The sequence below is a fragment of the Arvicanthis niloticus genome, chromosome 2 (assembly GCF_011762505.2).
Source record: "Arvicanthis niloticus isolate mArvNil1 chromosome 2, mArvNil1.pat.X, whole genome shotgun sequence".
Lineage (NCBI taxonomy): Eukaryota > Metazoa > Chordata > Mammalia > Rodentia > Muridae > Arvicanthis > Arvicanthis niloticus.
In genome coordinates, this window is record NC_047659.1 from 51,442,589 (window position 1) to 51,464,917 (window position 22,329).

At 40.7% G+C, this 22,329-nt stretch overlaps 2 protein-coding genes and 1 long non-coding RNA gene across 3 annotated transcripts in view; 1 reads left to right on the plus strand and 2 right to left on the minus strand.

Annotated features, from left to right (window-relative positions):
* The window catches only part of Agps (alkylglycerone phosphate synthase), a 97,617-nt gene extending 89,635 nt beyond the window's left edge, over positions 1–7,982 (plus strand). Inside the window, exon 20 of the mRNA XM_034494389.2 lies at positions 2,508–7,982. Coding sequence (XP_034350280.1) covers positions 2,508–2,629 — 122 coding nt within the window. The 3' untranslated portion in view covers positions 2,630–7,982. The remainder of the gene's footprint in view (positions 1–2,507) is intronic.
* Positions 7,983–11,503: 3,521 nt separating this feature from the next.
* Ift70b (intraflagellar transport 70B) lies at positions 11,504–14,098 on the minus strand. Its single transcript, XM_034496589.2, has one exon. It carries the CDS (start codon positions 13,991–13,993, stop codon positions 11,999–12,001), a length of 1,995 nt encoding a protein of 664 aa, XP_034352480.1. The 5' UTR covers positions 13,994–14,098; the 3' UTR covers positions 11,504–11,998.
* Positions 14,099–18,837: 4,739 nt separating this feature from the next.
* Positions 18,838–22,070, minus strand: LOC143441346 (uncharacterized). Its single transcript, XR_013108658.1, has 2 exons — positions 21,939–22,070; positions 18,838–21,405 (listed from the first exon to the last, which is right to left on the minus strand). It is a non-coding gene; the product is annotated as an uncharacterized LOC143441346 (long non-coding RNA).
* Positions 22,071–22,329: the final 259 nt, after the last annotated feature.

The window sequence follows — 22,329 nt, forward strand, 5'->3', positions numbered from 1 at the left end:
ACTCTGTAATAAAAGTCTGTGCTTGGAAGCTACTTCCTTCTGGGCTTAGGCCTGTGCTGTTTTAATTTATTGATGTATACAGAGCTCCCAGGATCTCAGGACTGTTCCTAGTTACTGTCTAATTAGTAAGTTGCATGGATGCTTATGTTGAAACCATGCTTCCTCCTAGCACACTGACTCTACAGGGTAGTTGCCTTAGCTAAGCAAAACCAAAGCTTTCTAGTCCCTTTACTTGGGCAAGACAAGATTTCCAAAGTCCTGATATTGCTATTTCTATTACCAGTATCAGAACAGTTCACAGACTAGTACCACCAATGGGTTAAATTCTTTCATCAAACATGTTTATGAGGGGCCACAGCTATGCCTTCTCCCCTGCTGCTTACTAGTTCACTAATCAAATGTATGTTAGATTGATTATTGTAAAAGTATAAACCATAGAAAATTTGACAAGATAGATGTGTAAATTATCCTTCTGACAGAACTAATGATGCACTCCAAGCACCTTCTGTTTTCTAGTGCTTGGTGAGTGACTTCATTAAGGATGCAATGGCTGTTGGGTGGCTTCTCAGACAATGGTTCAGTTCCTTGTGGAATTGCATTATTACTGGAGGTGTAAAACCAGGCAGACAAGCTAGCTGTTGGGTGTCCTGCTGAGCTTCTAATGTGCTCCATCTTGTTGGAGCAGTTGTTTGCCGTCTTTTCAGGACAATTACATCCATAACCACAGGACACATTCAGTGAAGCTATATTACAGATAACTGTGGAGACTGACACTGACTGCTCTTCATCCCTCTCCCCTGAGCTGCTGCAGCATGGGTAACACCTTTCCCAAGTCGGAGTAGCTCCATCTATCCATCCATCCATCCATCCATCCATCCATCCATCCATCCATCTGTCTATTAATCTATCATCTATCTATCTATCTATCTATCTATCTATCTATCTATCTATCTCAGAGCAAATCCAGAAACACAGACTCTCAACTTGTGTAGGATGTTCTAATTGAATAGGTCAGTTCATTTGCAGATGAAACAGCTCAGGTTGTAGCAGAGTGTTGAGGTGATAATGGTCCTATTAGAAATCTTCAGGTGGAGGCTGTGCAAGGAGTCCTCATGTGGCATCTGTTTTCAGAGAGAGATTTCTAAACAGAAACTTCTATTTTTAACTTCAGATTTTTCCCCCCACTAAACTTTGCTTCCCCTGTTATAACCACACAGCGCGCTTTCATGTTTTGATGCCAACCACAGATACCTTGCTCTCTGAAGTATCATGCCATTTGGTTATTTAGATGATGATTTAGTGGTTTCCCAGAAAACTAGACCTGAAAGCTTCTTTGAGCTGAGCTGACATGGTATTTAAGGTTCCAAAAGGCAGGTGCTGTGATGTATTGCTGCAGCCTGACAAATGGGAGTGCAATTCAGAGTGACAGGCCAGAGACTTAATGAAAGGCTTCCCATTTCTGTTGGCCAATTAAGTCTCTGTTGATGACTTTGGATCATTAATGAACATTTGTGCAAAGTGGCCATTTGAATTCAGTTATTTTATAATAACGCATATGTTCAAAAAATGCTCACTGAAAATAGCCCTAAAGTAAATTGACACCCATTTTGTCATGTTAAAGTCAATAAAGTGCTTTGCTTTCAGTGCCAAAGCAAGTTGACAGAATTTTTTTTTATCTGCCCTTCACAAAAGTTTTAGGTAGAAAGGTTGTTTTTTACTTAGTGCCTTTAAAAATGATTAACACTGCTAATTATTGTGATACTTTATTGCCTCAAATATGTAAGCCCTAAAACGAGAAAAAAATAAAACGGACAGTTCATAAGAAGAGATTCAATTTAAAACAGATTAGGCACCTGCTTTTGTGTGTGCCAAAAACATAAAACAAAAAACCAAAAAAGTTTGGATCTGACAGAACAATGCCAAGAGTGTGTCTGTTACTTGGGGGGTGTGGGTTCATTTTAAAGAACTTGGAAAAGAATTTTAATTGGAAAGATCCATAACTAGGTCTTTTCCCCCAGAATCCTTTGAGTCAGATTTTCTCATTTCTTTTAATTGTATTTCTTAAAGTATTTTAAAGGTCTGTAGTTTTTGTTAAGTCTACCCAAACAGATTCATTTTTCTATGATACTTTTCTTCAGTAAGCTTCAAACCCAAACAAAATTTGGGTTTGTTGAGTAGTTATGACAAAGGTTAGGGTCTTTTGATAAGAATGATTCTTTTCATCTTGTTGTTTGTATAGGCTGTAATCTCAGCCCATGCTTCCTTCAATCTCCATTTCATAGTTTACAGAGAAAGGAGACACCGTAGGGCGAAGACTTCCCCTGGGAATGCATCGGGCTTAATGAGCTTGATAGTCTGGTGGGCTCAATAAATCAAATAAAGCAAAACACTTCTCATTTTTGAATAAAAGCATTTATCATACAGTGTTTGCTCACTCATGGTCACAAGATTGATTGTTTTCCAGCATACAAGGTGTGTATTGAAGCCTTTTTTATTTTGTCTTCCAGTGGGCAAGTTACGAAAGCAGTGGCTAAAGGAGAGCATCTCTGATGTCGGCTTTGGGATGCTAAAGTCTGTCAAAGAATATGTGGACCCCAGTAACATCTTTGGAAACAGAAACCTTTTATAACTCCATTAATATCATTGTGAAAAATGTTACCTTTTAAAAGTCATCAGCTATGGTTATACCAGTAATCAAATATATCATGGGACTGTATTTCAGTTACATTTGTTTGTTGGTTTAAAATGAGTTGGGTTTTGTTCTATGCTTTGTTTCTACATCTATAGATTGACAGATGGTGTTCCTGGGTCTCATTGTAGGTGTACCAGTTTATAGCCAACTAACTGGTTGTCATTTCAGATTTTAGTCAGGCAGCACAAGGCTGCCCATTATCTGAGGAATATGCTGCCAGCTGTTTGACATGCTCCTCCTCTAGGTGAGCTGAGGCAGATGGTGTCATCCGTTACTCGTCTAGCCTCTCTTCTGTTCTGTCCTTTCTTAAACATTTCTCTAAAGCAGATAATCTAGCAAAGATTCTGCTAGTGAGAAATGTTTGTGTATGTTGTTAAAAGCGTACTTTGCTATGAGTAGTAGGTCATTGGGGAGGACTCTCATGACAGAGCTGGTAGTCTGTTACTAGCATGCCTTCATCTGTATAAGGTGCTCAGCCTAAGCTTTGCTTGAAGTGCATACATGTTACAAACTTAAATTGCCAACACATAAATTACTCTGTGAGCAGACACATTTTTGTCCTCCGTGTCTGTTTCTAGGAGGGTGTGAGCTGTATTTGTATCACTGACGTGTCACCTATAGTTGTGTCCTGGATCGTTCATAACATGCTTTGTAAGAACAGCTGACTCATTACACGTGAAGGGCAGGTTGTACCATGAAGTGAAGGCCATTGTCCATCCTCCAGCCCTCAGGTTTCTTCTGTCCCATGCTTGTTAGCTGCACAAGCAGCTGCAGCATGAACAAAAGAAAGGCTCCTGAACCTGCTGTCTCCAGTTTAAAGAATTATTTGGCTAAAGAAATAGTCATTAGTTGACTTTTGGATTTGAAAGCCTCAATAATTTCAATGACAACAATCTTTTTTTTTTTTTTTTTAATTAGCCACAAATAGCCTGATAAATTTTCATGGAAAAATAGTTTCAGTTTAATTCTTAATAATAGTTTAGTGCTTTTTTGAATTACTGGTTTAACCTAAATTTAAAAAAAAATATATGACTGCATATGCCATAATCACAAGTTTAAAATATCCTATTTCTTAAATAAAAAGGAGAACATTAATCATATTTAGCAGACATTTTTACATTCAAAACTGGATATTGAAATAAGTGGAACAATTGCTTTAAATCACTGTCTGTTGAGGTTCTTGATTCACATTTTGAAATGGGTTCTTTTCTTAATGCAATACCTAACTTTTGATAATTTTTTAAAATTAAATATTTAATCAGATAATGTAAGTCAAAATGCAGACGATCCTTTAAAAGGACACACTGTCTGTGTAGCAACAGCTCCAGATATGTCGGAGCGGTTTGATATCTTTTCTATTTTAAGTAGCCTTAAAGAACAGTGAAAATTTAAAATTGACAAAATATTTTTAAGACTTCAAAATGGTAAATAATTTTTAACTATTATAATTGGCCTCAAACTAACAAATTTAAATCTGTAGGAAAATCAATATTAAGTATTAGGTTAACAACAAAAACTCAATATTTATTTTTTGGAAGCTGCCTTTTTATTGATGATTTATTTTTAATTATAAAATTTACATCAGATCTTTGATTAAAAACTTTGATGGTTTGAAATAGCCACTCAAGGAAATTGCCTTTAGAATTATAAGATTCTTTATAAAATGCATCTTCATGAAGGTGATTCTCTAATTGGTAATTGAAATGTAACATTTAGTATGATTTCAACATCTCACTGGAAGTATCTACATGTTTTCAAGTAGTTATTTTAATAATTTCATTAGCAGGTCAGTTCCTTGCATGTGATTGTTAAAATGTTTTTCTCAAGGAGCTCAGATTCTCAGCAGTCTGTACTACAGTTGGGACTAACCCCTGAAGTTGCTGGGTTGGTCCCTATACCACATGGGCTCTATGGGAGTTGGCAGTTTATGTCTTTGCTTCCCTTTTCTGTGTATGGAGGCCTCACCAACCTTGATTCTATAACAGTTACTACATTTTGTATTTTAAGTAATTTCTACAGGGATCATTTTGGAACACAGAAATGTTCAGTAGTAGTATTTCACTCTGACTGTAAATCAGGAAGCCTTCCCACCCACTCTGGGAGGTGCCTCAGTGTAGACTGTGTCTGCGGAGGAACGTGAGTTCATGAGTATGCACAGAGCACTTAAACCTTGTCTCTTCTTTCAGAAGTGTCTGCATATGGCTTCATGAAGCTAAGCCCAGGAAAATATTGTTATCTGAAGCATCTTAACTCATAGATTAGTTTCTTTGAAAGATGTAGCCTGTTTGATATCAGAAGCCCATCACACTGAGTTGCCCTTCTTAAGTTAGTCTTATGTGTAATATTTTGTTTAAATATGATGACATCACATGCAGGTTGGGCTTTCAGTAGGAATGGGAACTTGCTGCTAGTGAGAAATGGAGTGAGATGCTACTACGGACTCCACAGACAGGCTGTATCAACGTTGGAGAAACTGCTGCATCCATGTATGATGAGATGTGGAGAGGTGCATAAGTGAATTGATTCTTATGCTATTGTCCTTGAGCCTCTCAGCTGAATTGTAGAGACCACATGGTTCTTGTGTCCAGCATTTTATCAAAGAATAAAGGATTAAACTATGCTCTTTTTAGAAATGGTAGGTTGTTACTCAAAATGCTTACATATAATAGGATTATTGACCTGAGGTTATTTATGAATCTGGAAGCCTTCTAGTATGCACATTTGTGTTGTTGGTGTATTTTGGAAAACAAAAGCTCAATAAAAAACAAGCTTCCATTGGTGTGTATATTATATCAGATATAAACACATGTAAGAACCTCCCTTCTCCCCTTCTAGAATACTGTAACAGTCCTAGTTTGCATATTTGATATTTATTTGTCATACTCTTTCATACCAGCAGCTTCTAAGTGTAACTGATCAGAGAAACTCTGATGTCATAACCTGAAGTGTCTTGCTCCGAATGGGGCCAGCTCTGGTAGCACTGTCAGAACACAGTGATGCAGAGGGATTGCCACACACCATGTAGTCACACTTGAGGTGGCCTCAGATGCAGTCTGTAGAATGTGTATCTCCAGTGTGAGGAGCTTGAGACACGGGGTCAATAGTTTTAGTAATTTTGAGGGTTTTTTTTGTTTGTTTTTTTGTTTTTTTTTCCTGTCACTTAATCTACAGTGATTTTGATTTTAACAGAGGCTCAGCTTTAACAGGAGAAAAGCAGGGAGCACAGCAGGCGCAGAGTAGGGCTGAAAAGCTCCTAAAGAGTTCTCTGCCTTTGGCTGTGTCAGCTGTGGAGGCTTGGCTTGGCTCAGGGCTTCATGTTCCATTCTGAGCCATCTGCCTACAGATTCATTTAATTCTTACTAATTTCCTGTTACTGAAGAAAGAAAGTCCTGAAAATATAAAAGGTTTTCTTAAACTGTTGAAGTATGTGTCTGACATGAAGGATGTAACCCAGCTTTCTGTTCCTTAAGCCAAATAGTGTTCGTCTTCAGTGTGAAACTTAACTGTAAAAACTGCTTGTATAATGTCAAGAGATTATAGAAACATTATTAATAAAATGGACATGAGCCTATGATTTTTTTTAAATCAAAGGAAGTGTGGAGCTGTTTTTCTTCTGTATACATGTTTTCAACTTTACTTTTTTACTCCGTATTTCCACAGATTTGAAAGTAGAAAATAATTTTTTATAAGTCTGCTAATGTAGCATTATCTAGACAACCTAATTACGACTAAATCCCTTTGGCTTTACAGCTGAACATATCATAAGCTAGGTTGTATCAGTCTCTGGTTATTTTTAAATCAAGACTAAACTCCTAGGTGGTGTTGAGTCTGTGATTCTGAAGCATTCTCTTTAAAACCTGGAGCATCCCAGTGAACAGTCTCACACTCTTCTAAGTACACTCAGCTCCTTAGCTGAGGGAGGAAAGCTCACAGATGGGTACCACACCTGAGCCAAAGAACCCTCACAGAATTATGCCTAGTTATGTGAGTATGAAAAGACTGCCTCCTCCAAAGAATACTGTTTTGTTTTTAAAGATTAAAGTAATAATACATTGTTTGATGAAATGCTTTTTTAGATACTAGGGGTTTACTTCCTGAGAGCAAGGAAACAGGAGAAAGAAATCTTGAGCGTAGATTGCTCTGTCATCCATGCCATTTGGAAAACAGCTGACGTTTGTACTGCTTCTCAGCAGCACAGCATTCGTCCTGTGAAACACCTTTATCCCCTTGACTGTACACAGAGCTCCTGGAATGCCTGTATCAGCGTAGTTTCAATAAATAGCTACTTATTGAGTGATGACTTAAACACTATGCTCTAAAAGTTCACAGTGCCTTGTTGGGATTTTTCTCTTTTTCCGTGAAACAGTTTAAAATGAGAGAAGGCACATCTGTAAAGACAGAGATGGTTTAATATTCCAAGGTTCCTCCTCTTCAAGACACAGCAGAATTTGGTGCCTGCATGCAGAGACACTGTCCAGTGTTGGTTTACGTTATCTGTATTCAGTTACATGCTGAGCCATTGGTTAGACTCAAACATCTAATCAGTGTGTGGGTTAAGTGTCTACTTCTCATCCCTACGGTTCCAACCCAGTCATCCTGAGATGTGGGTTAGCAAGTGCGGATGCTTGGCAAGTCCTGAGACACCCACTATATGTTTTTGGCTTTGTTCACACAGCTCCCTAAGGAGTAAAACCTGGAGACAGGGTTTCTAGTCCTTATACTATGTGTCCGTCTTTTTTGTGTGTGATGGTGCCTTCAGAATGATGAATATTTTGTTCCTGGACAGCAACAAATCCAGTGAGAAGTAGGTGTGTTCTATACAGCTTTGTTCTTTTGTTTGTTTGTTTGTTTTACTAGGCCTGTGAAATACTTTGCTCTGATACATCTTGACTTGAATATTACCTTATCCTGAGTCTTCCTCCATGGCAGTACATGTTCTGCCGGTACTGTAGTAATCTTTTGGGAATTACATGTGGGAAAAAAAATGTGTATGTAAGCCATTATACTGCTGTAACTAATGCATAGGAAACAGTTCTTCCCTTAATACTTACAGTCTACACGTGGCTATGTAGTGGGAGGTGGCATCCCTGAGGTGCTAGTACAGCCTGTCAGGTTCACTGAGCCATGCCATTTGTTTCACAAGGGCTCAATGCATAGTCTGGATACCATGCTCTTAGTATATGTTCAGAATTTCTTCCCACTGGTTTTCTTAGTCTTGTTCTAAAACAAAAATGCCCATGTGTAATTTTTAAAGATGTGCTGGGAACAAATAAATCATTCCTAAAACCAATCATTGTTTACAGAACTTTTTATTTTCTTGTGATTTTATTTAAACCTTGCCAATAGCATCCTCTCTCAGGAATATTTCAGTGGTTGCTCTTCTAGTGGACCCAGGTTTGATTCCTAGCACCTACATGGGACTCATAACTGTCTTCAACTCCAGTTCCAGGGGGTCTGATGCCTTCTTCTGGCCCTCCATGGGCATGACATACTTGTGGTACACAGACATCCATGCAGATAAAATACCCATATACACAAAGTAAATAAATGGAGGAAAAATAAGGTGTAAAGCAATTGAAGAAGACTCAACATCAACCTTGGGGTTTCATGCATTACCTGCGCACACACAAATGTACCTAGATGCATGAACATGTGCACATTCGTGTGATCGAACACACACATACGCAAAAAAAAAAAAAAAAAAAAAAAAAAAAAAAAAAAAAATCCCTAGAGAAATGTGGACAAAACTCTTAAAAGGCCACCTATTAATTAGCTGACAAGGTAGCACCCATTAACAATGCACTTACTAGTGACTAGGGGAGCAGACTCTTTGGTGCTACTCAGGGGGACTTGTATTTAGGTCTCAATGCCTGAGACTAAAAGCATTAAATGGGTACAGACTGTCAGGACAGTAGCTAGAGTCATCTGGGAAGAGGAAACCTTAATTGTGAAAATACTCCCACCTGATTGGCCTGTGGACAGAACTGTGGTGCATTTTTTAAAGTTGATTGGTGTGGGAGGGTTCAGTTTACTATGGATATTTCCACCCCTAGGCTGGTGGTCCTGGATACTTACCATAAGAAAGCAGGCCGAATGAGCCATGGAAAAGCAAGCCAGTAAGCAACATTCTTTGATAGTCTGCATCAGCTCCTGCTTCCAAGTTTCTGCTCTGACTGCCCTCAGTGGTGGACTGTGGTGTGGTAAGCTGAAATAAACCCTTTCCTTGCTTTTGGGTGTGCTGTTTTATCATAGCAGTGGTAACCGTAAGAAAACATCAACTCACAACCATCATATACAAGGCACCCAGGGCTGTTATCGTGGATTTTTATATCCAAGCCCTTTAAAATAGACTATGCCAGTATTACAAAGAAGTCTTAAAGCAGTAAAGCTTTAGAAATATAGGGGAGTCATTCCCCTTTGTCAAGAAAAGCATTTTTAGTACTAACCGAGTAAGCTCAAGGAGCATGGAAATGGAACAGTGCTTTGTGCCAGCTGTAGAGACTGTCAGTCAAATCATGAGGGGAGGATCCGGGCATTGTAAAGTCATTCTAGAATTAAGACAGGCAAGTTTCTCAGCACCACACAAGCACCACGGCACATGCACACTTGAACTCACTAAATAAGTAAATAAATGCAAAGAGTCTTTGGAAAAACATGCTAAAGCTAAAACAGTAAATATTGCAGATAGATTAAGAATGCCACTCTCCCCAAGCTTCTCCAGGCTCCTGGCTCCTGGCTCCTGAGAATTTGTTGTCATTAGAGTCTCTGGAGAGCTTGGGTAAGGAAGGAGACAATTGCCTTGATTGAGCTTCATTCCTTCACTCAGAGGTAGAGCAGGCAGAATTACCAGACTGCATTACTAACCAGGAAATCCAGACTGCTCAGCTGCAAGGGCTAAGGAGCTTCTCTGAAAAGCTTTTTATGCTCTAAACATTAAGTCACTCATACATGCAAACCACGAACAGCACCTGGATAAATAAACTGACCGAATGAAGGCTGACCTGTTTGCAAAAGGGAATCTGGAGAACATTTGCTTTTTAGTGATTAACATTACTTTAAAGCTTTTTTTTTTTTTTTAAGAAAAGAAGTTGAGAGGAAATAGGGGAAAAAATTTAATGTTGATTGTTGAAAATAAGATTGCAGCTCATTTACTTTCCAGTTCTTAAGGGGAATGTAGAAATTAAGAGGGACCAGAGTGACTTGCCCCAGCAGAAGTTTTTGAGATATAGAGTGTGCTGTGGGGTACATTTTTTAAGAGACTACTAAACCCTGATTCTCCTCCCGTGTGGGATCAAACTAACACTGGCAAATGGTAGCAGCCCAGTTCATTATCACAGATGCCTTCACCCCAAAGCCTTAGACTACACAGCGAGTCAGAGTTTCTTTTCTAACAGATTTTGAGCACCCAGGAGTTCACTCTCCTCAGGTATTGTACTGAACCTACATGCTATAACTGTGTGGCTAAACCATCCCTAAAGGGGAAAAAATCATCTTCACATTACAGCAGGGGCTTTTTGTCTGCCAGTAGAAAGTAATTTGGTTGAATCTAAGAAACTATTGAATATGTAAGTAAGAAATTCAAAAGCAACAATTATATGTTGTTTAACCTGTTAAGTATTTTTCTAAACCAGGTCAGATTGGGGTTACATTTATGGAGAGACAGGAACAAGGGACTGAAAAACAGGTTTTTTTTTTTTTTTTGTTTTTGTAGGATTCAGAAAATAAAATAAGTTGATTAGAATAAGCAGAGATCTCAGTGGGAAGCCAGTAAAACTACTGGGAATCCTGGATTGAAACAAACAATGAATATATCAGTTTACATTCCAGGACTGATGGACTTTTTCATCAGTTGTGGGAATGGGTTATTCTGGACAGGGTACAATAAAGACCTATGCAGAACTCATAGGGGTTCACAGACACTGAAACAGCAGTTACAGAGCCTGCACCGTCTGTGCTAAGTCCTCTGTAAATATGTCATGGTTGTTAGCTTGGTGTTTTTGTGAAACTTGTAACAGTTGGGGGTGGGGTCATCTCTATTTCAAAGGCTCTCAGGACCCTTTTCCTCCTACTGGGTTGCTTCACTCAGCCCTGATAAGAGAACTTGTGAAAGATCTTGTTATGTAGTGTTGGTTGTTCTTAAGGGAAGAGGAGGAGGAGTGGATCTGGGGAAGAAGTGCAGCTTGCTTTCCCTACTATTGTGGAGTTTTCTTTTTCCCAGCCTTTATCTCCCAGATTTCACCCTCTGTCACTAGATAGGAAAGAAGGATAGAGAGGTGAACAAGAGATCTCTGAATCTAATTTCTTTTTCTTGTTTCTTCTTTGAGCATTACTACTAACAAACTGCACATAACTCCCCCTGAGCAACCACCAACCCCGCCTATCGGCGCCCTAGCATTTACATACCCTCTGAAAAGTTCCCAGAATTCCAAATACCACATGACCACAGAAACTATCTGCATCTAGTTAGAGCAAGAGGCGAATCCTACTCAGCTGCTGTGAAGCAGTCCCATGTCCCACACCTGGGATTAAAATGAAAACACATTCTTAGAATATTTCTGTGTTTTTTTTTTTTTTAAAAGAACCCAAAATTCCAGAATTCTCACTACAGGAGTTCTCTGGTTACCTCTGGTCCTGGTTACTGTGAGAGATAAATGAAAATAAAGTACTTGAGAAACAGCGACAGAATGACTGGATCATAAATTCAAATCACTAGCATGGAGCTAAGCACCACATAGGTTTTCTTTTCTCATTATTTATTTTGTAGTATTTCTTAGTGTTGTAGTTTATTAAGTGAATCTACGGACTCTTGAAAACTATCAAAAACCATTTATTACCTAAGATACTTCATCTGGACAAAATATTATATCTATATTGGAAACCTATCAAACACTCTAAATTCTCTATAAAATCATGGGAGTTGTACAAAGAGAAAACACAATCCTTGGAGTGATTACAAGAAGATATTATGGACTACTAAGTTCTGAACTTAGTATGTGGTCCCCGGATAACATAATAACAAAGGTTGCCCAAGATACGTCAAAACCAAAAAAAATCAGAGAAAACATGATAGACACAATATCTTTCTCAGTTTTGAAATTTTCAAAGTACCTTCTAGGACCTTCTATTATTCTTATATAATCTCATTTGGCAGAATCTAAAAGTGCAGGTTATATCTAATAGTTCTTTTGTTACACTAAAATTTACAAAGTCTTACAAGTAGCAAATACAAATTGCAAAAGCTAGATACAGGAAAAACTGATAATTTACATACAAAGTCAACATGATAAAAGTTGTTGTCAACCATAATTACACATTCCATCCAATTATCTCATAAATCAGAGCCCTTAATTTTCTTGACTCATATGTGACTGTATTCTTCCCAGTGTGCATTCTTTCTTCCTCCAAGGGCTGTTCTAGAACAGCAGGGATGTTTCTACCAAAAATTTCACAGTGCTCTAGAAACTGGACACATTCTTGAATGACACTGTCCCTCAGCATGATTGTGTGCTTCGACATGTTCTCTAGCAAGGACAGGAAGCATCTTTTGGCATAATACCATGTATCAGTGCCCAGCTTTTTATGGTAAGGCTCCAGGCTTTTGATGACCCGAGAGATGCCAAAGTCATAGTTTCCTTTGGCACAATACAAGGTTCCTATCACCAAATTCACAATACAAAGGTGGTAGATTTTCTTGTCTGGGTCATCATAAGAGAGTTGTTCCTCCTCCTTCTCAATCTTCCTCATCAGCTCCTCAGCCTCCTCATTCTGACTTGTCATGATATAGGAAACACAGAGGTTGGCTAACACGATAGCGCTGACACTCAGGATGTTATCATAATTCTTCTTGACAATGGGCTCATAGAAACCAATGGCCTCTTTGTACTTGTTTTCCTGCATGAAGAGAACATGGGCCACATTCAGCTTCCACACATCGTGGTCATTACAGAATTCCACAGATTTGCGGAAGATCTTCTCCACCATTGGATAATTCTCAAGATTCCAGTAGATTTTCGCCTGAGCCATCAGTACAGGGATATACTTCTCAAGGGTTTCATCATATTCATTCACAGCCTTTTTGGCAGACTCATCATCTCTACTATGTCTTGAATCCTGTACTTGTATGGTGAGTTTCCGGAGTTGCTCAGTGAGCATGCCAGCCAACCCATCAAGTTTAATGAAAGCCTCTTCAGGAGCTGTCTGGCAAGTGATCATGGCATCCAAGAAGTCATAGAGATAGGGTGTGAGGAACTTGTAAGTCAAGTGGGCATTTTCTGCTAGAACATCAGCTGCCAGGTCAAAATACTCATATTTACAGTAAAGCAGCAACAGGTTGCCAAAGGTCTCCGGGGGAAAGGGGTTCTGCTGGAGCAGAAACTGGAGCTTTTCGAAGCCCTCTGTGGGCTTGGCATCCATGTTCATCAGAGCCTGGTTGTGCAGGGTTACAGGGTCCAACTCTTCCTCTGCTCTGGGTGGCATGTCAGTGAGGGCTTCCTGGGCTGCCTCATAGTTTCTCAGCTGGTACTCTATGGCTGCCTTGAGGTTGAAGGCTTCGACCAGAGCAGTCTGGTGAAGAACTACAGTGTTGCCAACACTGCGAACATCAATGCCTTCAGTGGTCATGCCCACACCAAGTTCTGGGTGTTGACGGATGCCACGCTCAATGATGTCAGCGATATGCTTCAGAGCAGGCGCATACTGCCGACTGCTGTAATAGGCCAAAGCCAAATTGTAGGAAAGGTCAGGCTGGTAGCCAGAAGCCTGTAGAGCCGCTAAGAACTTGGAGCAGGCAGCTTCATAGTGTCCCTCTTTGTAGAGCAGACAACCCAGGTTGATCTGACCAGCATAATCATTCTCCCCTCCACTGTCCTCCACACCTTCCCCACTCAGTAGCTGCTCCACCAGGCTCCGGGCTCCTGGGAGGTCACCTTCACTGTACTTGATAGCAGCCTGGAGACGAAGGACTCGAGTCTGATAGGCGGGGTTGTCCAGGAGGAAGGCGACCCTGGTGGCCTCTGGATACAGGCAGGCCTTGTACAGCGCCTGGGCCTGGTACAGGCGGTACTGCTCTAGTTCTGGGTGCATCTGGCTCAGCTGCTCATAGCACTCTGCAGCGAGCTCGAACTCCTGCAGGCGGTAGTAGCAGTAGGCCAGCAGCGACAGCCCTGCGCGGCTGCGGGGACTCCTCTGCAGCTCTGCGCTCAGCAGCTGCACTGCCTCTGAGTAGCGGGAGTCGCGGATGAGCATGTACACCACCGCTGTGAACTCACCGTCGGGGATCTGCGAGCTGCTCAGCCCTGCCATGTCGACCTAGGTTGTTTTGCATCCTCGTTTCCAAGGCAATAGGCCAACCGGAAACGGAAGCTATTCAGGGGCAACTATGCAACCGAAGTGTCTTGTTGTGAATAAAAGCGAACCACCGACACGGTTCTTTCAATTCCTGGATTAGTTTTGAAATACTCTAGTCTGTGGGGAAGCAGTTGAGTCTAGACAGGAAATTTCTCTAGGTAATTCAGAGAAGGATACTCCTCGTCCCGACCTGAATTGCTTCCGTTATCGCCCTGCATCCTGGGAAATGTAGTTTCTTCTCTTTGACGTGTTTCAGTGATTGGAGGTCTCTGCCTTTTCTCTGGGATAGGGATCATGTTCTTGTTTCTATTGCTTTGCTTGCTTCTTTGTCCACACTGAAGTAAAGTTTGCTGGTGAAGGTTCCCAAAGATGCCAACAATTCAGTGCCATGAAGTTTCGAGTTGCTTAGAGATAGTGACGAAATGTGGGGCCGTCTCTGGATTTCAGGAATTCTAGTATATTCTTGCCAGCTGCTCTGAAGCCCACTTTTTGAGAACCGTACTAAGCAAGGACCGGCAGTCTGTATTTTATTCTGTTTCAAAAGGTGACGAGAGGGGACAGAAGAGTCTGTATTGTAACTAACTCTGTTTTAGATTTTAAATACACCTTGCCCCCTTTTTCTTAAATGACAACTGTTATGAACGTAAATTAGTGCTTGAATTGATGAAGCACATGACTTTGGTCTTTTCCTTCTTCAAGTAGAAAACACAAAGCTAACATTTCCCCCTCTCGAATATGTTATTAGGACACCCTCTAAACTCTACCAGACACTACGATGAGTTTGTCCAGGATGTAATCAGCCTGTGCCTCTCAAGCCTCTAACCTATTTTCACGTATGAACTAGAGAGTTAAAATTGAAATGCTTTGCCAACTCCTTTCCCACACCCAGACTCTTAATTCAAAGTTCTCCAGACAGGAGCTATCTCTCCCTTTCCCTTTCTTTAGAATGGGTCTCTAGCTTCTGTGTTATCATTTTGGGGAGGTTATTCTGTATATATTCAATTTTATGCTAGTATAACAGGGCAGTGAAAAACTACTGACTTATAAACCTATATTGAATCACTATTGAAAACCATGTCCATAGATTTGACTAACCCTAATGTGTGGGAACATAAATATAATGCTTAGTTAAGTATTTGAGAAATAAATAAGATAACAGAATTTAAACATGTTCTTGCCAAACAAAGTAGTGTCACATTGTTTGATTTTTCAATAATAAGGCTATAGTTTATGGGCATGTGTCATTTGTAGTGGCTCTGGTAGGCACCTGGAAGACTTACTTTTTATAGTTTTCCATGGTCTCCTCTGGCAATACCCAAGACAAACAGACCAAATGAAAGCATATCTTCCCTTTGTAATTAAGAACTTCAATGTGAGGGTATTCTTTTTCTCTTTAATAGAACTGCTACCCATAAATCTTTCTGCCATCAACATTACATAGCCAACACCAACCATATTTCATGGCATGCTGTTAGGCTTCTCACAAACTGATCATAACTTCACTGAAATCGGTGTGCTGCCCATGAAGACTTTGTGCCTCAGAACAATTAAGTAACCTGCTAAAACCCACATAGGTAATAGAAAGAGAGTGAGCCATGTTATCTTAAAAGCTAGACTCAGAAATATTAGTGGCTAGTAGTTAATTCATATATGAACTCATGTTTTAGGGGAATATTAGAGACTTGCTTTTTAAAATTGTTGTTTCTTGGTTAAAAACAAAACAAACCCCAACCAGTCTCAGTCGAGCCATAGAAATCTGAACTTTGTAGCTTGCATTGTAACAATGTAAAGGTGTTAGGGAGTAATTACTGGCATGTAACCTAGGTTACAGACACCTGTTACTTCTAGGAAAAGATTCCAGCAGACATTTAAATGCTACAATAGAAACAAGAGCATTCCATGTATATTCTGCTCGATAGAACTGGACAAGAAAATTTTGCATGAATGCCAAGGAAGCAAGAGATTCTACTCCACATCAGAATTAAATGTAGTTGAGGATCAACAGAGGAAGCTACTGAGGAAAGCAAGTGTAACTAAGCCAAGACTTTTGCCCCCAAAACGTCTGCTGTAGCCCTTTACAGTCTTCGGCACAGGGTTGAATGCAGGCTCAAGGATATTGTGTAGTACTGCTCAGTAGTCACAGGTAAGGAGGTCTCCCTCATGCTGGCCTGGTTGACTCTTGTTCTTTGAAAACAATATCCAGACTCAATGTTTTAAAATCCTTTCACGTTGAACTTTGGATAAGCTGCTATTAAATAAAGCTGAGAGAACCCAGGGACACGTCTTTAGTTTTTCTCTATGATTGCCGAAGTATTTTCATATCATGAAAACACTTCCAAATGACTTCTCAAAATACACACACACACACACACACACACACACACACACACACACACACACACTGAAAAGACTCCCTGCTCTCCTGGTAGTTTTCCTGGCTATCTGCAGGAATGCACTAGAGCAGTTGTTCTTAGCCTGTGGGTTTCGACCCCTTTGGAGTCAAACGATCCTTTTACAGGGGTAGCCTAAGACCATCAGAAAACCACAGATATTTACATTATGATTCATAACCATAGCAAAATTACAGTTATGAAGTAGCAGGAAAAATAATTTCATGGTTGGGGGTCACCACAACATGAGGAACTGTAGTAAAGGGTCTCAGCCTTAGGAAGGTTGAGAACCACTGATCTAGAGTTATCTTTGCACTGGTGCCTATCTGTGAGCATGGTAGCTGAAATGGGTGGGTGGGGCTTCTGTGCCCTCCCTATTTCACTGGAAGCTGCTCTAGTGGCCTGGATAGAGATGAGCAGGACATTTGGCTTGGAAAGATTGAGGGCAGGGTCATTTTCAAAATGCAGTGAGTGCACCAATCCCACTATGAAACTGGCATGAGCGTGACCATTGTGTGACAGAAATGAGTGTGACCATTGTGTGACAGAAATGAGTGTGACCACTGTGTGACAGGCATGAGTGTCACCACTGTCTGACAGGCATGAGTATCACCCCTGTGTGACAGGCATGAGCATCACCACTGTGTGGCAGGCACGAGCGTGACCACTGTGTGACAGGCATGAGCGTGACCACTGTGTGACAGGCATGAGTATCACCCCTGTGTGACAGGCATGAGCGTGACCACTGTGTGACAGGCATGAGCGTGACCACTGTGTGATAGGCATGAGTGTCACCACTGTGTGATAGGCATGAGTGTGATCACTGTGTGACAGGCACAATCGTGACCACTGTGTGACAGGCATGAGCATCACTTCTGTGTGACAGGCACGAGCGTGACCACTGTGTGACAGGCTGATTTCCATTCAGTCTCTGATAGGCAGCTGGGGAATAGATTATTTTTTCTAAAGAGCTGGGGTGGTGAAAGGAGGCCCTGTAACGATAGAAATTATAGAAAGCGATAAACTAGGTGGAATATTAGGAAATATCACAAAGGATCATTTTGTTTACAATGGAATTTCAAGAAGGTCAATGTGTAATAGCATTCCCAGTGGTGAGAAAGCATGTGGTGTTTGCAATAAAGTGATTTAGTACCTTATTGAAAGGAATTAGGCTTCCAGGAAACGGCTTGGGGCTTGAGGTGGATTTTTCTGAACTTCATGTAGAAGAATTTCATGCAGGCAGAAGGTGGGGATGGTGTTTGGTTCTTAACGTATTAATGTTTCTGACTGCCAAAATACACGATTAATCCCGTGTGCGTTGTATTTGGCAATCACCTATATAACCACTCATGAATGGTTGCCTCTTTGTTTTGTGAAGCCGAAAACTTAGTCACAGAAAGGACGCTTATTAGTATTTTAATGGCATCCATGCTGAAGCATCTTCTCTAGGTAAAGACCATCGTTTGCAGTCATTTTTACCTGTTATCTCTTCTCCTGTGCACTCCAGATTGCTTTTCCTCAGGATGGCCAACTTGTCTTTGCTTTCCCTGGAATTCTGGTTGACTCACCCCTAAGCATCCACCAACAATGCTGTGACTGACTTTCCCCGACAGCACCTCCAGTTCCCCAACAGGGACACAAAATGCCTCCAGGGAGCAATGTAGCCCTGGCATGGTGCTGTTTATCCCAACTTGACAGGATCGCAGGATCTGGAATCTAAGAGACAAGCCTTCATGATTAGGAGCCTACGGTCATTGACTATAGGGAATTCCACCGAGTTCTTTGAAGTAGGAAGCCCCACCATAAAAATGAGTATCACCCACTGTCCCCTGGGCTTTCGTACCAAAGAGGAAGCTGGCGAGGCACAGTCAGTGGCCAGATGTTTCAAATCTTTGCTGCCATGGCTTTCTCACTATGGTGGACTGTTGTCTTCCTTAGAAATCTAAGGACGGATTTCTTTTGTCTGGGTATCTTGTCATAGCACAGATAGGGAGGAACTAAGACAGGCCTCCATCCTTCACCAACAGACAGGGGAGAAAATAGGGAGATACTGAGAGAAAGTGGTCTAACAGAAGAAAGGTGGAAAATTTGAAAATTAGATTCATTGCAGAGTTATACATAAAACAAATTCAGCTTATATCTTATGGGAAATTGATGCTGCTGGGGTTAAACATCATCGGAATTTTTTTTTTTTTAGTTGCAATTTGTGTTTGGTATTGAGGTTGGGGTGCTGAGGTTATCTCATGCCTGCGTCACAACTCATTAGACTTGTATAGTGCAACGAACAGCCGACCCACCTGCTTCCTTTGGGGGCAAATTATCTCGAGACTGAATTAGGTTCTGAGAACATAAGCCAATAAACCAAAGCAATAAATTCAGCTTTAATAAAAATGAAACAGGTTCCCCATGTCTCACTTTAAGCTACAACTTTATTAAGCAGGCTTATGTTACATGTATTTTATTAAGCATATTGGTAATAACTTTCTTTTGAATTGACAACTACTTTCTTTTGTTTGTCTCTGCTTCTGTGGAGGAGTTAGATCCTTTTTAAAAACAGTTGAAAAGTGTGGTTGTGAATGTCAGGCAGTAGAAAAGCAAAGTAAAACTTCCAACTTGGTATGATTTGGCTGGCTTAGTTGAGAACTGTAGCCTTTTAGGGTAGGGGTCCCCAGATTACATTTTATTCTTCTGACTCTACAGGTGGAGAGTGAGGATACAGAGCTACTTTCTTGCCTGCCTAGTGATCAATTTTTTCCAAAAGCTTAAAGATGTAACTAGCAATAGCCTTTGGAAATGCCAAAATGGCCACTTTTTTTTACAATTGAAAATTTTTCTTTATGTGTTTGGCAGTTCTGCTTCTATGTGTGGGTGTTTTGCCTGCGCCATCTATGTAGCTAGTGTCCTGGAACTGAAGTAACAGTTGGTTGTGAGCTGCCCTGTAAGTACTGGGAGTCAAACCCAGGTCCTCTGAAAAAGCAGCCCGTGATCCTAATGGCTGAGCCATCCTTCTAATCCCAGGAATAGCCTGCCCCAGAAAAAGCCAGTCCCAGGGATAGCCAAGTTTTTAGACAATGAAAATTTGTTGTTTGGAACTCTTTGAAGGTTTCATAGCTAGTTTTTGTGTTGGATAATGTTCAGACTGTTTTATAGGGTAAACTACCATGTCATTGATTTGAACTGTAGCAGTCTTTGAGCCTGATTCTAAAATAATACTCCTGAAAACTTAGTCTTATTAAACTTTTAATTTCACTATATTCAAGTCATACTCCCTGTGATATTTAAATTTAAATGTTTTTATTGCTGAGAAATTCTACCACCCTTCCATACTAAATTTGAAAAATTTTACAAATAAAACAGTAGATTCAGTACATGTAGAATTTATGTTTTGGAGTCAAGTTTATATGAAACCTCATTCATTGTTTATTCAAAACTCATTTTTAACCAGGCATCTTATATTTCATACGGCAGCCTTACTTTACCCCAATATTTCACAATCAGATTCTGAATTCTTGATCTCCCCTACACCTTGCTACCCAGGCCTTAGCCAGTCTTTAGGTTTTGTATCTTAAGTATATGGAAGGTGCCTTTTCCTTACTTTCTCCTGAACACCGTCATCCCCAGGTGTCAAGAAGGAATAGTGATGGTAAGAGAGCTATATATGAGAATTGTTTTGCTGTAGAAATGCCATAAAAACTTCACTTCTTATCTTGGGTAGTACATAAAGTGAGGATGTGACTGTTCTAGGCTATGACTGAAGGGAAATTTTGTATCATGGATATGAGAGAGCACAGCCAGAGGCTCGGGAATGGTCCAGGGAGAGAAGCAGGTGACTAAACATGACCAGCAGACTCTTGTGAGCAATGAAAGGAGGGGGAGCGGGGGAGTGAGTGAGGAGGATGAAGAGAGGAAGACAAGAGAGGGGGAAAGGAGGGGAAGGAGGGAGACAGGGGAGGAGAGGAAGATGAAGAGGAGAAAGAGGAAGAAAGGAAAAAAGAAGAGAGACAGACAGAAACAAACAAACAGAAACAAAAGAAAAGGGTCCAAAAACACATGGGCAAAATGGCAGGATTATTATATAGGAAGGAGAAACTTGGTGCTGGGAAGCCCACGAGCTAGAGAAGTTTGGAGTAGGGGATGGGGTGAGAAGGATGAGAGGAACCACAGGTGCTGAGGGAGCCTGGAAGCCAGCACACACTTTGTTGTTATACTAATGGACACCACAGCTGGCCATTTGTCCTGAGATTCTTTTGGACCTGAAAGGATTTGCAGCGTCTTTTCCTTTAGATGCCTCTGTATGTAACATTATGATATATTGGGCTAATTTATCATATTTGATAGCAATCTAGATTATTTCTAAATCAATCTAAGGATATCCAGGAATTTTGTTTTTTGTGGGTTTTTTTTTCATGACATAAATATGAGACTGGTATCTATGGCAAAGTAAAAAACTCTGTCACAGACTCCCTACTGTCTCCTCAGCCGTCCCTTCCCATCCCTTCTCATTCCCTCTAGATCCTTCTATCTCCAGGCGCTCTCTTCTTCCATTGCTGCTTCTGGAAACTTTCACATAACTTTCTGGAATTTTTCACATTTGTCTCAGTCAGCTTGTGCCCTGGGAAATAACATTTTGAATGTTCTGGTAAAAAAGAGACAGTTGTCCATCTGGTCAGTTCTGCTATAAGCTCCTTTCTCCTCCCTTGTCCTGAAGGGAAAGAGAGAGACTACAATAAAAATGCCAGCTTCCCCATGAAGATGAAGGATGGAAGACCTCCACCACAATGCTCCCTCAGATTTACTACAAGCTACTGGGCAGGGTTGGGGGTGAGACTCAACAAGTCCGGGGCTGATGGGATTTCACAAGAGCCACTTCAGTGTACCAGGGTGGAGAAGCCTAAGCCTGGTTGTTAGCAAGGCTCTGGCGGGGGTGAGGAGAGAAGCAGAAGGCCTCCCCCACCTTTTCCACATTTCTTCTTGTTCCTAGAACAGAAGAAACCTTGCTGATTAGTCAGATTTGATCGATAGCCACTGTATAATATACATGAATTAAAACGTTACATTGTAACTGATAAATACATGTAAGTATTGCACATCAATAAGAAATATAACAAAATAAGTATTTAATAAATACTCCACAGAGAAGGCAGGTGAGCAGTTTGTCACCAATATAAGAAGAAAAAGAAAACAACCAACATGGCAGCTGTGTCCCAATCTGAGGGTCTCAGGGACAGAAGTCATTCAGCTCAGACAAGTGATTCCAGTAATCCATCTTGTGAGGTATGGGGAGGTAAAATCTGCTAGCCCTGGGTGACCTCATGAGAGGCAGATCTATTAGTAGGGTGGCCACTTAAAAACCTACTACATACACTATTTTTTATGGCAACTAAACAGTTGGAGGAATCTAAGAGGTGAGCATGCTTACTGCCTTTCATAATAAAACATGTGCAAAACCATGTTCTCCAACCCCTGGAGGTCAGAAGCCACAGCAACACGTTGCCATGTGGTTTTCTTACCATAGAGGACAGTGAAGACTGCTTGAGACAGCATGGTTCCTTCCTCTCTTTCTCCTTATAGGCTTGAGCTCCAGATTGAGGAAGGAAGGTTATAGAGCATCAGCAAGACAGAGGCAGGAGAGAGAGGCCTCCCTGGCCAGGATGAGCCCTGGGAGAGCTTTGTCAGTGATCCCCGAGGCACTGTCTGCCTTCTCCACCCTTACAACACCCTTGGGAATTATTCTTAAGGAGGTAAACAGGGACACAGGGATCATGACACTATGCTTGTCTCCAAACAAAGGGATGTGAAGGCCCATACCTTAAGTCAGAACAGAATTTCACAGGGAAAGGGCCTCAGGTGTTAGGAATATTAGGAACATTACGGTAACTTTTATATTTTTTTTTTTAGTGG